Raw genomic sequence first — 16306 nt, forward strand, 5'->3', positions numbered from 1 at the left:
AAGAGGCAGAGCCATGCCTGTCCCGGCTGCGTACCTCACGAGCGAGAACGACAAGGGCTGCGCTTTTGACTTTCCCGGCAGAGAAACGCCAGCTGCCCTGTAAACTCTCGCGAGGCCTTCAAGCACGGGCTGCCCTCTGCGCTTGCGCAGTCAGCAGCACGGGTGCTTCGGAGCGCGCCTGCGTGGATTGTCACGCCTGCGCACTGGCTCCCAAAACCGCCGACGGCAGTGCCGTGTCCTGCGTGTTTCCTGTTTCCTCTCCACGCGGCCGCGGAGGGAGGCGAGGTTAACTCGAGGGCTCCGTTTGTACATGGTGTTGGCAGAGGGTTCCAGAAAGGGAAATCCCGTTTGTTGACCCAAAATGGCCCCGGGACTGGGTGTGTTAGGCCGGGGGCGGGGAGCTGGAAGAGAACGTGAATTCTGACTGGAAAATGTCCCTCATCCTTCAAGGAGGGCCCCAAACAGGCCCTGTCGGGCCGCCTCTTGAGGCCAAGATCTTAGGGAGGGTGCGTCTGTGTTGGGTAGAACCCCCTGACACACACACACACACACACACACACACACACACACACACCAGTCGAAGCAGGTTCACAAGGTCTTAGGGAGGGTGTGTCCATGAGTTGGGTAGACCTTCCCCTTACACACACACACACACACACACACACACACACACACACACACACACACAGACCAGTTGAAGCAGGTTCGCTTGGTAGTCCCCGAGGATAATGTGCACTTCTTCCATGTATTTATTTGAGCCTGGCATACTGGTCTACACCTGTAGACCCTGCACTTGGATGATAGAGACTCAGAGACCAGTAGTTTTTTTTTTTTTTTTTTTTTTTTTTTTTTTAAACATTTATTTATTTATACAGTGTTCTGCCTGCATGTGTCCTTGCAGGCCAGAAGAGGGCACCAGATCTCATTACAGATGGCTGTAAGCCACCATATGGGTGCTGGGAATTGAACTCAGGACCTCTGGAAGAACAGCCAGTGTTCTTAACCTCTGAGTCATCTCTCCAGCCCCCGAGACCAGTAGTTTGAGGCAAGTCTGGGCTGTATGAGACCCAGTCTTACATGCCATAGTTTTAGGATATTTAAGGTATTCAGAATTATAATAGCCCTTATAAGCCCTCATAGGCTTAGGATGAGTTGATGTTTCTGTGTTGAGAAAAAAAAAAAGTGGCCCCATCTCTTGTTGTGATTCCTAGAGTGGCACAAAAATATCTAAGTTTCCTGTATTCTGCTTTCAATTTCAAGACACACAAAGAGGCAGTCTTAGGCCTCTTGTTTTTGAGTTTTACCTTTTCAAATGATATTTGGATATTAATGTTGACCTATTTGATTTTCATTTTAGTTGTGTTCACATCAGTCTGTTTCATTGGGCAGTGAATTTGCAGCAGAAATTATTTGGGTTTGTGTCTGGCCTTTTCATGGGCAAGTATTTGTTAAACAAATTAAATTAAGATACAAATTAAATTAAGAGCCAGGGAAATAATTATAATGTACAGGGAAGAACATCATAATAATTTATGGTGGGCACACCATATTCTAGACATTTAATTTGAGGTATTATTTAATCCTTATCATCACTTCTGTTTTCTGGATAAGAAACCAAGGCACAAAGACCTTAAATAATTACTGAGTGGTAGAAACAGGACTGGAACCTAGAAATTTCTGATTTTAGAGATATTATGAAGCTAAAAGCAGACAAAATACAATGAAAATAATGTTTTACTTGTTTCTCTTAAGTCTGCCAGTGCCTTTAGTCCCTTTCCCTTACTTTGACTGTGTGAAAATCTGTATATATTTAGAAAACAAGATTACACCCACCCCATCATAACTTATTTGAACATAGCTGGAAAAATGGGCTAGGTTTCAAATTCTTAGTCATAAAGCAATTCCTGAAGTGATCACATTTGAAAGTTTTAAACCATAATGTTCATATTTAGTAGGCTGAAAAGTTGATCTTGTTGATAAATATGAGTTACAAGTTTTTTCCTTTGAAGGTTTAGTCAGCTTCATTTTGTAAATGTCAAGTGCTAAGTAAAAAAAAGCTTTGATACTGAAGAAAATGAAGAGAAACCTAAATGAAAGTTCAACTCGAAGTACAGCAGGTATTGAACAACTTTTAAATTTTTAGGTATTTTTCAGATACCACATAAACCATGTATAGTTTCTAGGAACATTTAGAAGGAACTTTTTAAAGAGATTAAACATTTAGTCTAGCCTCTTTTCTTTTTTATATCCAAAAGAGGTAAAGTAAGTTTGTCAAGGCGAATTATTTAGTACTAGAGAGATGAGAGTAAAGTTAAACTTACTGAGATTTACTCTCATGCTTTTTTTCTACAAAACTTGACTGATTGATTTACTTATGCTTGTAAGCCAGAAACAAAGAAATACATTTTTGTGTTTTTGTGATTGACTTGTTCAAAATGCTTTCAGACACATTTCTGTTTTCTAATATTTTGTGTTTATATTTTCTCAATTATTAGGTAATGTAAGGATAGCAGTCAAGAATGATGAGAGCCAGGGAAATAATTATAATGTACAGGGAAGAACATCATAATAATTTATGGTGGGCACACCATATTCTAGACATTTAATTTGAGGTATTATTTAATCCTTATCATCACTTCTGTTTTCTGGATAAGAAACCAAGGCACAAAGACCTTAAATAATTACTGAGTGGTAGAAACAGGACTGGAACCTAGAAATTTCTGATTTTAGAGTCCATACTCTTAATAATTATGTTACACTTCTCTGTATGTATCATGGGCACAAAGAGTTTAAGGAAACTGCACACATTTAACTTTGAAGTTGTATTTCAGATTCACTTTGAAGGCACAGTTAAAACTCAAGGGCCTACAAGATCTAGTTTTTCATTAGAAAGTGTCCAGAGTTAGTATTCTGCAGTACCGTGAGAATGGGTCAGTGAGACAATGGTAATGTGTCAAAAGTTTCTGAACTGAGATTTAGGAATTTGGGTCCTATTTAGGTTTTCCTAGTTCTTTCTTTGAAGACTTCTTTTGACCCTGAGTTCCTTTGTAGCTTTTAAAATTTATTTATTTATTTATTTATTTGACTGGAGATCCTGTTTCTTCAATCTGGAGGAAGTGGTGATAGTATTTATTTTCACTTGGATTGGGTATTGTCATTCCTTTAAGACAGTGGTTCTTAACCTGTAGGGGGTTTGCATATCAGATATCCTGCATATCAGATATTTACATTACAATTTATAACAGTAGCAAAACTACAGTTATGATGTAGCAAGGAAATAATTTTATGGTTTGGGTCACCACAACATGCTGTATTAAAGGGTCATAGCATTAGGAAAGTTGAGAATCATTGTTTTAAGACATTCTCAAAATGATCCATAGAAAAATATCATTATAGATAGCTAGGACATTTGTTAAAATTATAATTTTGGGTTCCAGACTAAATATATTGAAATTAAAAATTTCAACATTGGAGATTGTGACCTTGGAACCCACATGTTAATCAGAATTCCAGGATAAATCTTAGTCAAACTGAAATTTGATAACTTTGGCCCTAGAGGCTGTCTGTCACACACTAAAGCATGGTTAGATTTTTGGCAAGCATGATTGATCTTTCTTAGCTTGGATATATTCTATAGGTACTCTGCAGCTGATAAGGAAAAGACAAGCAGAAGAGGGAAATAAGGAAAAGAAGTAGATTTGGGAAGTGTTTTGGGGGGAAAAACAGAGACAGGGATTGCTTACAAGTAAGAATTAAAATGGTAAGATAGAAGAAGAAAGGACTTTAGAGATGCCGGTGAGCTATTTAGGACTTCTAAAAGATTATAAAAATCATTTCAAGGGCATATAAATATATCTGGTATATTAGCAAATAGAAGTAGACAAACTATGCATCATTACATATTATTAATGGTAATTAGTCTAGAAGTAGATATACTTATTTACTTGTTTTATACTAATTTATTGGTACATTCAATGTAGGCTGTTTGCCTGTGCCATTGTTCAATCAGAAAAAGAGGAACAGACAGCCATTAACTTCTAATCCACTTCAGAATGATCCAGGTATCAGTACTGTTTCTGACAGTTACGGTTCCCCTCCTCTACCCACAGGTAAGAAAATGAATAAGGTGAAAATTTCAAGAGGTATGAATTGAGATTGCAGAAAGTTACTGGGTCTCTCATTGCAGCTAGTCCCTGATGCTTTTCACTGCCCAGATATAGAGAAGACTTGGCTCCTTCTGAGCATTCCAGCATGGGAGTTTGAGTTGCCTTGTCTACGAGGGTGGCTTAGCATTTAAATAGAGTAGCTTTATGTCTGGAGCCTTTGTTCTAATAAAGTATAAACCTACATTGAAAAGATTATTTTTATTTCTCAAAACATAGATTACTGTGACTTATGTACTTGGTAGGAAAGAATGAAAGGATTTGAATTACATCAAAAACAGGGAAAAGTGTATATAGAGTATGAGAAAAAAGGGAAAAAATAGACTGTAGAAAAGGCATAAGCCCAGGAATTTCTGGAGCTTGGTTCTAGTCATTGCTTTCTAGGGGCATTTTTGCCTGTCTTTCTTTGTCTGAAAATTCTTAAGTTGAAACTTAACTACTGAGTAGGAGACGGGCCTTTAGGAGGTGCTAATAGTTGTGAGGACTCTACCACTATGTACAGGATTAGTGACCATATAAGAGAAGGATGAAGGAGAAGTATGTTTGCTGCTTTTGTCATGTGAGGATACACTAAGATGAGCTCTCTGAAGCAGAGAGCATGCTTTCACCAAACCTGGTTTGTTGTCACCTCAATCTAAGATGTTGTAGTCTCCAGCACTGTCGAAAGTTCCTACGTGTAAATTACCCAATTTAAGATATTTTGTTCTAAGATACACTCATCTAGTGTACCCTTATAAAGCTTCAACTAGCACATTATATAAGTTGCCGTTGCTGGGAGTTTACATATTCTAGCTTTACTTCTTAGAGATTGACAGCCTTCGGTAACTCTTGATTAAGTTTTGGAGTCAGGAAGCTTCCAATATGTGTCACCTTTTAAGTGAGACCACTGAAAGCTTGTCACCCTGTGAACCAGTAAGCTATAGTGGTGAGTGTTGGGAGATCTTAAATGTTTGTCGACTTCATTTTTCACTTTATTTATTTGCGTATGTGTGTGCATGTATGTTCCAGAGATGAGACGCAGGTCACCATGCTTGATGGCAAGCCTTCCCACTAAGCCATCTTGTTCATTGGCTCAGTGTTCACTGACTTTTTACCTACCTCTGCACTGATAGGCAGACATTCTGAAATGTATTTGGTACATTATGTTACATATGTATTTAAATTTTGTGGACAAACTTTAAAATTATTAATGGAATCATATGTGAATAAAATATTAAGATTTTTTTTTTTTGGTTTTTCGAGACAGACTTTCTCTGTGTAGCTTTGCACCTTTCCTGGAACTCACTTGGTAGCCCAGGCTGGCCTCGAACTCACAGAGATCTGCCTGGCTCTGCCTCCCGAGTGCTGGGATTAAAGGCGTGCACCACCACGCCCAGCCTAAGATTTTTTAATGTATAACAATACTCATTTTAAATTTCATTTAGTGTACTTCCATATACTTTGATTTAGTCATTAAATTGTTTTACTAGGAATTTAAAAGTATAAAGTTAACATATAACATTCCCATTTTCAAAATTTGAATTTTATTATTAGTATGTGTGAATGAGTGCACTTGTATGCATATCATGATGGTATGTGTATGTAGGTCAGAGGACAACTTTTGGGAGTCAGTTCTCCCATTTCACTGTGGATTCTGGTATCAAACTCAGAATATGAGACTTGCATGGCACATACCTTTACCCACACAGAGAGCTATCTTTGGCCCTCATTTCTTTTTTATGGATAAAAAGTAGAAAATGGACATGCATAAGTCAGCATTTATCTTATCATTCTTTACCACTTAAAATCTTCCTCACCATTTAAAATGTTTAGTAAGTAGTGTGCATACTGATTTTGAGAAATTACAAGTGTGAACTATTCCATGAGGAAATATGAATTTTTATCTTGACCTATTAGTTTGGGGTACAGTCAACTTTTAAAAGAAGAGAATAACATCTGTCTTGTGGCATAATGGGCAGGGCAAAGATGTCCCCCCAGTCAATGCCTGGGGCAGGTGGGAGAGCTGGCCCTGTGGTCATAAGAGTGGAAGAGCTGTTCTTGACCCCCACCAGCTGCAACACTCAGGAGAATAGGCCCTGCACCCCGTCAGGGCAGCACAACAGATCCAACCCTGTTAGCAGAAGTGTGGGTGAGCCACCCCTGAAATCGTGAACATGAGACAGCTGTTCCCATTTCCCATCTGGTGGACCAACTGTATAGCTGCTCAGGCCCAGACCCAGGGTATGACTTGGCCTGCTCTAACATCCACCCCATCTATGATTTGCTGGAGCATGTGAAGGAACCTGACATGCAGACCCAAAGCTGCAGGATCTCCACAACACAGGGCGGCAGTGGGATGTCCAGGAAGAGTCCTAGTGGTAGTAGGGGCCCAGCATCGAACAGGTAGTGGAGACCAGGGGCCTCGAACCAGACCAATGACTCTTTGCAATGAACACTTGCAAGTAGAGATGTATGGACAAAGGGGTATACGGCATGATTTGTTGGGTCACACTGCAGCTTCCATGATGAGATTTTTTAATTCCTTCCCTTTAAAATTTTTTCCTCATTTTATTTTCTTCATTTTTTTCTCTTGAATTTTGTTTTATTTGAGGGGAGGGGCAGGGGCAGAAGGATGAGGAATGAATGGTATCAAGATACATGATGTGAAAAACATATAGAATAAAAAATTTATTAGTAATAATAAAAAAAGAAGAGAGTAAGAGAATAGAGAGATGGTTGAGTGGTTAAGAGGGATTATTGGTTTTTCAGGGGATTTGAGTTTGGTTCCTAGCACCCATGTCAGGTATCTTCCAACTTCCTTATAACTCCAGCTCCAGGGGATCCTCTGGCCTCCATGAGTACCTGTACTCATGTACACTGTGCCCCATAATTAAAACACAAAATAGAAATCTTTAAAACATAAGAGAGTAACTAGAACAGAGTAGAAAATGTCAGTGTATATCATGCATATTAGAGATTAGATTTGATGTTAAATTTTTGTTCTTACCCTCTGATTCTGTGTCTCTGTTAGTCTCATATACTAGCTATTTAGTTACCTGTTATGATGCATTTCTTGATGTTGGGTAGAATAAAGTTTAAGAAACATTGGATTCGACTAAATTTATGTTGCCAATTACAAGGCATTATATTAGGATTGATTGTGAAAAAGACAGATTAAACTACTATCTTTACAATGGGGAAGAAAGACATCTATAAAATTAGGCAGGCTATGACAAATCCCACAACCAATTGCTGCTGAAGACTGTGTCTATATCTTTCACTTGTTAGAGCTCCCAAATTAATTAAATTTAAGGAATTATTTTGAAAAAAATTATCTTATTTTTAATCTGTTCTTATACTTTTGAGATTGGGCATGGGAAGCTGTGAATCCAGAGGTGACTCCTCTAAAGAAAACAATGAATACAAGGTCTGTATAAAAATAAGAACCAATAAATGTGTGTCTGTTACTGACTGATGTTACTTTTCTGGACACATTTTACATTTCTCAATTTGAAAACAAACTGTACTTAACAAGATATTTCCTTGAAAGGCAAATACCAGCATCTGCGTCTTATCCCCTGAAAAGTCAAGATTCTGTGTCTAAATCTATTCAGTCAAATGCTGAAGGAAGCCAAAGTGGTTGGGGGTAAGTCTGCCTATGCTTTCTCCTCTTCTTTCCTTATAAAAACCTTTTTCTTTCTTAGAAATACATTTAGGCAGTTTCTACATTAATAAATAACTGATAGTTGAATATAATCTATGTCCACATTCATGTGTACTTTAAATTACACAGTGTAATACATTGTAAATATTATGTAGTTGTCATGGTGTACATAAGTAATAATGACCAAGTATATGTTGGTTATAGCTGTAATTTTTTTCCAAATATTTTTTATCTGTGGTTTACTTTGATCTGTGGAAGTAAAACTTGTGGATATATATGGAAGTCTTAAACTGACTTAAAAATAGTAGGTTTTCATACAGCTTTTTTCATATACTTTTTGTTTTATGTCCCTGATCTTCCCTGTATGCCTATCCTCATTCCTACACAAACTCTCACACCCCCAGTATTACCTATTTCTACTTTCATATCGCCTATATTCTGTTATGCTTCCCTTAAGGTACTTCCTCAGTGTCCCCTTTCTAGCTTCTTGGCCTCTATAGGTACTCTAAGTTAAACATAGGCATCTAAAAAAATTGAAGCCAGAAGTCACATATGAGAACATGGCCTTTGTTGATATGAGCCTGTGTTTCCTCACTTAGTATAATATTTTCTAGTTTCATCAATTTATTGGAAAATTTCACAAGTTTTCTTTACAACAGAATAAGATTCTACTGTATATATGAATCATATTTTTATTATCTCTTCATTGCTAATGGACATCTAGGCTAATTACCTTTCTTTGCTATTGTAATTAGACCTGCAATGAATGTGGATAAAGAAGTATCTCTGTAGTAGGATATAAAGTCCTTTGGGTATATAACTTGGTCATATAGTAGTTCTGTTACTAGATTCAAGAATTTCATACACATATACAATGAAATATGACTATATATAACACTTATTTCCTACTCCAACTCTTCCATGTATTTCAACATGTCCCCTTTTCAACTTCATGTCTTTTTTTTTTTTTTGGTTTTTCGAGACAGGGTTTCTCTGTGTAGCTTTGGAGCCTGTCCTGGAACTCACTCTGTAGCCCAGGCTGGCTCGAACTCACAGAGATCCGCCTTCCTCTGCCTCCCGAGTGCTGGGATTAAAGGCGTGTGCCACCACCGCCCGGCCTTGTTTTGTTTTTTGATACAGGATATCTTTATGTAGTCCTGCCTATCCTGGAGCTCACTATATACACCAGGATGGCCTTGAACACACAGGATTCCCCTTGCCTCTACCTTCTGAGTGCTGGGATTAAAGATGTGTGCCACCCTCCCTTAAATAATCCACTAAATTCAATTAGTGTTGTCCATATGTGCATGGGTGTGAGGCTACCACTGAAGCATGGGAATCTTGTCGGTGGCACATCATCAAAAAACAATAATTCTTCTCCATCAACTATCAGCTGCCAGTATTTCTTGTAGGGGGTGAGGCTAGAGATTATCTATTGCCTCTATGCTGGAAGTTCGACTGGCTTGATCTTGTGCAGATTTTGTGCAGGTAACCCCAGCTCCTGTGAGTTCATGAGCACAATTGCCATATCATGTCCAGAAGACAACATTTCATAGCAACCCTATCTACCTTCCCAGGTTCTTATATTTCTAGTGTTTTTGAGACCTTCCACACTTAATTTCCGTAGTGGTTGTACCAGATTGCACCCTTACCAACAGTAAATTAGAGTTCCTCTTTCCTACATCCTCATCAGTATTTATTATCATTTTATTTCTTCATAGTAACTCTTCTGACTATGATGAGATGAATCTCAAAGTAGTTTTATTTGCATTTCCCTGGTGGCTAATGAACACTTTAAAAAATGTTCATTAACTATTTGTATTTTTTTTTTTTGAGAGCTCTCTGTTTAAATTTACAACCCACTTTCTTTTGATTAGGTTGGTTGTTTTCTTGGTGTTTAGGTTTTTGAGTTCTTTGTATATTCTAGACATTAATTCCCTGACAGAAATATATCTGGCAGAGATTTTCTGCCATAATGAAGACTGCCTCTTCACTTGACTGACCATCATGCCCTTTGCTGTACAGAAGTTTTTTAATTTCATGCGGTCTCATTTGTTAATTGTTAGCCTTATGGCCTGTGCAACTACATTTATTTAGAAAGTCCTTAACTGTGCCTTTATCTTGTAGAGTTTTCCTTACTTTTCCCTCTAGTACATTCAGGTTTTATTTTGAGATTTTTAATCCATTTGGAGGTTTTATTTATTTATTTATTTTTTTTGTTTCTTTTCTTTCTTTCTTTTTTTTTTTTTTTTGGTCAGGGTAAGAGATAAGGACCTGTGGGTTTTTTTTTTTTTTTTTTTTTTTTTTTTTTTTTTGTGGTGGATAGTGCATGAAAGTCTAATAGTGAAAGTATACCAATCCCAAGCAAAGCTCCATGCCTTCAGAATAACTCTTCTAATTATATAGAGGTTCACTGAGATGTATGGACTTTGGGTCTAGGCATGTGCTTGTTTGAGTAGCTGAATTAATATAGCTTTTTTTTTTTAATTTGCTAATTCTTTAATTGGGCGCTTAAGTGTTCTGTGTTTGTTTTACTCAGAAATCTAAAAATCTTAAAATCATTGATTTTAAGAACCAGGATAAATTTTGTTTTTGTTTTCTGGAAATATGACTAAGATAGCATGTTTTATAGTGATTCTCAGTGATTTGTTTTTATAATATAAAGAGCATGTGTGCAAAGTTACATATAGGAGCGTGGAGGGGTCAGGGGCAGCTGCATCATGGAAAAGCTTACTCAGCATAGCTGATGACTCACAGAGGCTCATCTCTGGAGTTCCCTGCACATTAGTGGGTATCTTAGCCAAAGAGTGTCAAAGCTCTGCAACAGTTTTTTGCTGCTTATGTAACTGTGGGAAGTGCCTGAATCTTGTGATTTTCTGAGTCTTGTGAATTTCATTAGCTGCCTAAATCTTTTGAGCCTCCTCTCCCATCTAGGAAGGAATGTTTCAATTCAGAGAAAATAGTTGCACAACAGAGTGTATCAAACCCTGAATGAATAGCAGTAATTCTAGTATTTTTCTGTATACTAATGATGTATATATTGTTTATAACCTAAAGATTCATAATTGTGATTTCTCTTTTCATCCTATTTATTCTTAAATTTATACTTAATTTATTAAGTGTTTCTCAAACTGTTCAAGCCTTATGCCCCATAAACCTAGGCTTTTTGCTGATCACTAGATTTTCCTCAGTCCTCTTTAAAACAGAGGATGGGTTATACTGATTATCTTGCAATGCTTGCAGTATTCATAATTAAGAACTTGTGAATTGGACTAGTTTCTCCTTTCCCTAGAACTCTTAACTGGCCTGCTTAGGAAATAATTTTGTATGGGTCTTATTAACATCCTACACTGACCAGCTTTTATAAGTCATTTAGATTAATGTGGTAAATAAATGCTAAAATAGGTTGGTTAGTAGGGCTTTTCAAAGCACAAAGTATTAAATAACCTTACAGGCAAGCTGTACCTTTTTTTTTTTTTTTTACTTTGTAGAAAATTTCAAAATAGTATAAAGAATTAAGCAAAATTCCTCTCAATATTTCCACTTAGAAACTATTGTTATATGAAGGTTTGGCTATTGTAAACACATGGTTGTAGCACTGTACTCTGAGTTGGGAGACTGGAGTTCTCTGAGTTCTGAACTTAGCAGTGACCTGCTGCTGTATAACATTGTATGAGTCACTTCTTCCCTAAGGGTGTCTCTTCATCTGGAAAGAGAAGTACTAATATATTGTACCATTGTGTAATGAATGATGTGTTTGAAATTTCTCACTACTTAGTAGTTGTAAACCACTAATTGTCTTAAAAATGAAAAAAAAAATCATCAGTTGTTCCTAAATAAAAAGACAGAGAAGTATATTTACTTTTACAGCTACAGAGGTGACAACAGAAATACCAGCTTGAGAACTTGGGATAAAAATGATTTCCGACCTCAGTGTAAAACAGCAAGCCCAGCAGCAAATAGTGAATTCAGTTCTTATGCAGTGAATCTGGGAGCTCAACGACAGAAACAGTCAGGAACACCTGAATTTCCTGATTTTCATGGAAACAGGGAAACTGAAGTACTCAGACAAACATGTTTCTCCAAAGTGCCTGGCTCTACACTGAAAGGCCCGGACAGAGCCAGTGCATTGCAGGCATTTAAGCCCTGTTTTCAACAAAACCAGTTTAAAAAAACAGTGTTGGGTGACACTCCAGGAGAAAACACTCTGAAGGTAAACCGTTAAATATTAATGAATGGCTTATTTACATGTTTAAACATGTGTAGTAAGTATACATACATGGTGTATGCAGATTCACATAAATAGCCAGTTTTTGACTTTATGAACCTTACTGTCTTTGTTGTAGTTATTTTACTTCGTGACTGAACTCTGCCATTATAACTTGGAAGCAGCCACAGACTTCATTAATGAATGAGCATGGCTGTGGTCCAATAAAAGTTGACAAAAACAGTGGGTTAGATTTGGAGTGTAGGCCATAGTTCACTGACTTCTGCTTTACAATCTGGGCCTGTTCTGCCTTTCCTGCCTTCTGCACCATATTATAAAGTGCTGTTCATCCTGAACTCTTCACACTAGAATAAATATGGTGTATACTATGATACCTCTCAGCTTTGAATTGTGTTCTAGAGAACATGTACCTTTTCCTCAGCTGCACTTCTAATTGATCTTTAAAATGTTTTCTTTTTATGTGTAGGTTATCTTCTCTCTCACTCCTTTTCCCGTGGCCCAATAGATTGTTCCCATGTGCATCTTGGTGTTCTGGAGGGCTGCATTTCCCTACCTGGTGCCTCACCCTGGGATCCTTTCTTTGCTGGCTTCAACTAGAGATCAGTCAATGGGTGGTTACTGGGAGGATGGGGGAGAGGTGGAGGTTTTGTTTTCTCCTTACTACAATATCTTTATCACTAGCAATGTCTGTGTCCCTCCATGAGTCTAGTTTTCATGGTCTTGGTCATTTTATTTTTCTCCCTTTGCCTTTTCAACATTTTACTGTTGTTAGTGTTTGGATGCTTAAGTGCTCTATATTTGTTTTGATCATAATCTGAACATCTTGGTGTTTAGCAAGCAATTAGGGTCAATTCTGTTTTCCTTTATTTTCTGGAAATATGACGAAGATAGCATGTTTTTTAGTGACTCTCAGTGTTAATGCTACCTTGTACACAGGATGATATGTCATTGTCACCCTAGTAATAGTTGCTCACTGTGGCAGTCAACTTGAAGGAGGCATATTTAAATCCTGTTTAGGATGGTGAAGATTGGGACACTTTGAAAAAAGTTTCAATAGTGTTCTTTACAACCCTCACCCCCAGAAAGGAAATTGTGCCCCTACCCTTGAAAGTTAGCATCTTTTTTGCTTGTTATTTCTTTGTTTTAAGACAGAGTCTCACTATGTTACCCTGAACTCACTATGTACATTAAGCTGGCCTAAAACTCACAGAGCTGCTCCTGTCTCTGCCTCCTAAGTACTCGGATTAAAATCTGTATTTTCAGATCTTCAAACACACACACACACACACACACACACACACACACACACACACACCAGAGCACATAAGAGCACTGGCCACACTTCTGAAGGATGTGGGTTCTGTTCCCAGCACCCGTATGATGGCTCACAACCTTCTGAAACTCCAGTTCTGGGGGATCTGACTCTGTTTTCTGACTTCTGTGGGTACCAGGAATACCCATATGTACACATAAGCAAAACATGTGGAGGTCAGAGGGCATTTGTGTGGAGGTCAGAAGGTCAGAGGGCATTTGTGTGGAGGTCAGAGGACAACTTTGTAGAATTGTTTTTCTCTCTTTTTTTTTTTTTTTTTGGTTTTTCAAGACAGGGTTTCTCTGTGTAGCTTTGCGCCTTTCCTGGAGCTCACTTGTAGCCAGCTGGCTCGACTCACAGAGATCGCTGCTCTGTCAAGTGCTGGATTAAAGCGTGGCACCACGCCGGCTGTTTTTCTCTTTTCATGTTTTCATATGTTCTGGGGATCAAACTCAGGTCATCAGGCTTACATGGCAAGTGCTTCACCCAGTGGGCCATCTCTCTTGCCAAATAGTTCTCTTCTTATTTTAAGTACATTCTGGTTTTCACACTATAACACAATGCAATGTAATGATGGCTTTAATTTGGGAATTTAATTGCATTGAAAGTTTTAATAGTTCTTTTTACACATTATACACATTTATTTATTATAAGGACCTAGACTCTACATATTTCAAAAAATATAGTGAATAAAATGAAACACTTTTATAATGCAATGCTTTTTTCCCCCAAAGGAAGCTCCCTTGCGTCAGTTAAAGGAAAAGGATAATTCTTTAAGAATTATTTCTGCAGTCATTGAAAGCATGAGGTATTGGCGTGCACAAGTGCAGAAAACTGTACTTCTTTTTGAAATATTGGGTAGGTATAATATTTCAAGAATACTTCAGTAATGTATTTGGATGTTTTTAATGCAATTAGGAATACCTAGGGTATCATTAAGAATAACACAAATTGGATAAGGAGATTATGTTTATTCGGGAAATGTAGGCTGGCTTCAAAATAACAGGTGTCTACTACCAGTACTCAGGAAATTTTTATTAAGTGATTGAATAACATCCTTTGATAAAAATTTCTGGTGCTAAACGTGAATTAAGACTTCTATTTATTGATGAAGAAACAGCTTTGAGACATGAACAATTTTATCAAGGAGAAGGAGATAAGAAGATGTAGATTAAAAAATATAAACTTGCAATTATGTAGGATGAATCAGCCTAGAGAGCTAGTGTGTTTCATAAAACTATAGTAAATATGTATTAAAAATTATCTCAAAGGCATATCTTACATGCTTTTACCGTACCCCAAAATGTAACTGTGGAAGGGGATAGACATGTCAGCTTGATTGCCAGAAGTAATGAAAACATTTGTGATCTATTTGTTCTTTTTTCTCTGTTCTCGTACATGTACATCTTACATGAATATATTACATTTTAGAAAATGAAATAAATCAAATTGAACAATGTCACAACATAGTATGAAGCTGAAGACCTGACACTAGAATTCTGATTCAATGTTGTTTTCATTAGACTATAAGGCTTATTTGTTGTTATAGTGCATTTTATTGTTATGAGAGCTCTGGAATTCAGCTAGCCTACAGAACACACCAAAAGGATCCAATTCCTCTGTAAAATACCACTGTATATAAGTAGAACTGGGGGAGGCTGTTATGGTATAATACTTAAATATAACATTTTCTTTGTTAAATTTTATTTATATTTATCAGTATTAATTTCCACACTTCAATGTTGCTTAGCTGTCCTAGATTCAGCTGTCACGCCTGGCCCACATTATTCAAAGACTTTTCTCATGAGAGATGGGAAAAATACTCTTCCATGTGTATTTTATGAAATTGTGAGTATTTTAAAGTGTTCATTTTCAATGTCTATGGCTACTACCACCACCACCACCAAAAGACCACATGAAAATACAGGCCACAGTCTCATCGCAGTTGAAAATCTTTTTTTTTTTTTTTTTTTTTTTCCGAGACAGGGTTTCTCTGTGTAGCTTTGCACCTTTCCTGGAACTCACTTTGTAGACCAGGCTGGCCTCGAACTCACAGAGATCCTCCTGCTTCTGCCTCCCAAGTGCTGGGATTAAAGACGTGCGCCACCACCGCCCGGCAAAATTCTTTTAGCAAAAGGACTATATAATTCATGAGCCATTATGGGAGATTATTAAAGTTTCCTGGAATCAACTTCTTTCTAGTTTATAAGAAGCCTTATCCTGGTTAGGGCCATTCATCTGTGACAAGTTATATGTGTATACCTAGCTATCTTGTAAGTAACACAGAGAATCATGTCATTGGGGTGTTTAACATTTAATTGATCACATTATAAATTAGACATTGAAGTTTAGATGAAGTAATAATTTTTGATTTTTATCTTTTGAACAACAGGATCGTGAACTTCCAAGACTGATCAGAGGCCGAGTTCACAGGTGTGTTGGGCACTATGACCCAGACAAGAACATTTTCAAGTGTGTGTCTGTTAGACCAGCATCTGCTTCTGAACAAAAGACTTTCCAAGCATTTGTTACCATTGCTGATGCTGAGATGAAGTATCATACTAAAATAATGAATGAAATGTAAAGTGACAAAGGGAGTCATAAGTATAGATTGAAGTATTTGCTCTTATTAATTTAGCTCTTGCATGGCTTTATCACTCTTGTTTTTCTGTATTTCACATCTTTTTATAAAAATAAAACTTTTCTTATAGATTTGACCCAAACAGCTCAGCTAGATTTTTTTCTAATTTTGAAGTTTTATTGAGCTATGCTTTACATTTGCTAAATTTGAAGAACCACTTCAAATAAAAATACTCACTGCAATAGACAGAAAAACCTGGGACTTATACAGGGACGCTTGGCTCAATCTGGGAGGAGGGGACTGGACCTGCCTGGACTGAGTCTATCAGGTTCGATCTCAGTCCTCGGGGGTGGCCTTGATCTGGAGGTGGTGGGAATGG

General features: G+C 37.4%; 1 protein-coding gene across 3 annotated transcripts; it reads left to right on the forward strand.

Annotated features, from left to right (window-relative positions):
- The first annotated feature begins 215 nt into the window (after positions 1 to 215).
- On the forward strand, positions 216 to 16063 carry Spata22 (spermatogenesis associated 22). 3 transcript variants are annotated; one of them, XM_037201204.1, is made up of 9 exons: positions 216 to 377; positions 2010 to 2117; positions 3981 to 4109; positions 7509 to 7569; positions 7693 to 7788; positions 11677 to 12019; positions 14081 to 14204; positions 15097 to 15194; positions 15739 to 16063. In XM_037201204.1, exons 2-9 carry the CDS (start codon positions 2075 to 2077, stop codon positions 15928 to 15930), a joined length of 1086 nt encoding a protein of 361 aa, XP_037057099.1. In that variant the 5' UTR covers positions 216 to 377; positions 2010 to 2074; the 3' UTR covers positions 15931 to 16063. The 3 variants fall into 3 exon arrangements, with proteins under 3 accessions (XP_037057099.1, XP_037057101.1, XP_037057100.1); XM_037201206.1 differs by having other exon boundaries at positions 3981 to 4061; XM_037201205.1 differs by having other exon boundaries at positions 224 to 285.
- Positions 16064 to 16306: the final 243 nt, after the last annotated feature.

The sequence above is a fragment of the Peromyscus leucopus genome, chromosome 8b, assembly GCF_004664715.2.
Source record: "Peromyscus leucopus breed LL Stock chromosome 8b, UCI_PerLeu_2.1, whole genome shotgun sequence".
NCBI classification, from domain to species: Eukaryota; Metazoa; Chordata; class Mammalia; order Rodentia; family Cricetidae; genus Peromyscus; species Peromyscus leucopus.

What these genes read in the sequence shown, in the direction of transcription:
- Spata22 (XM_037201204.1), top strand. Translation starts at nt 2,075, where the DNA reads ATGAAGAGAAACCTAAATGAAAGTTCAACTCGAAGTACAGCAG. An exon ending in TTCCCCTCCTCTACCCACAG is followed by an intron (nt 4,110 to 7,508) that starts GTAAGAAAATGA and finishes TATACTTTTGAG; the next exon opens with ATTGGGCATGGGAAGCTGTG. An exon ending in GGAAGCCAAAGTGGTTGGGG is followed by an intron (nt 7,789 to 11,676) that starts GTAAGTCTGCCT and finishes TTACTTTTACAG; the next exon opens with CTACAGAGGTGACAACAGAA.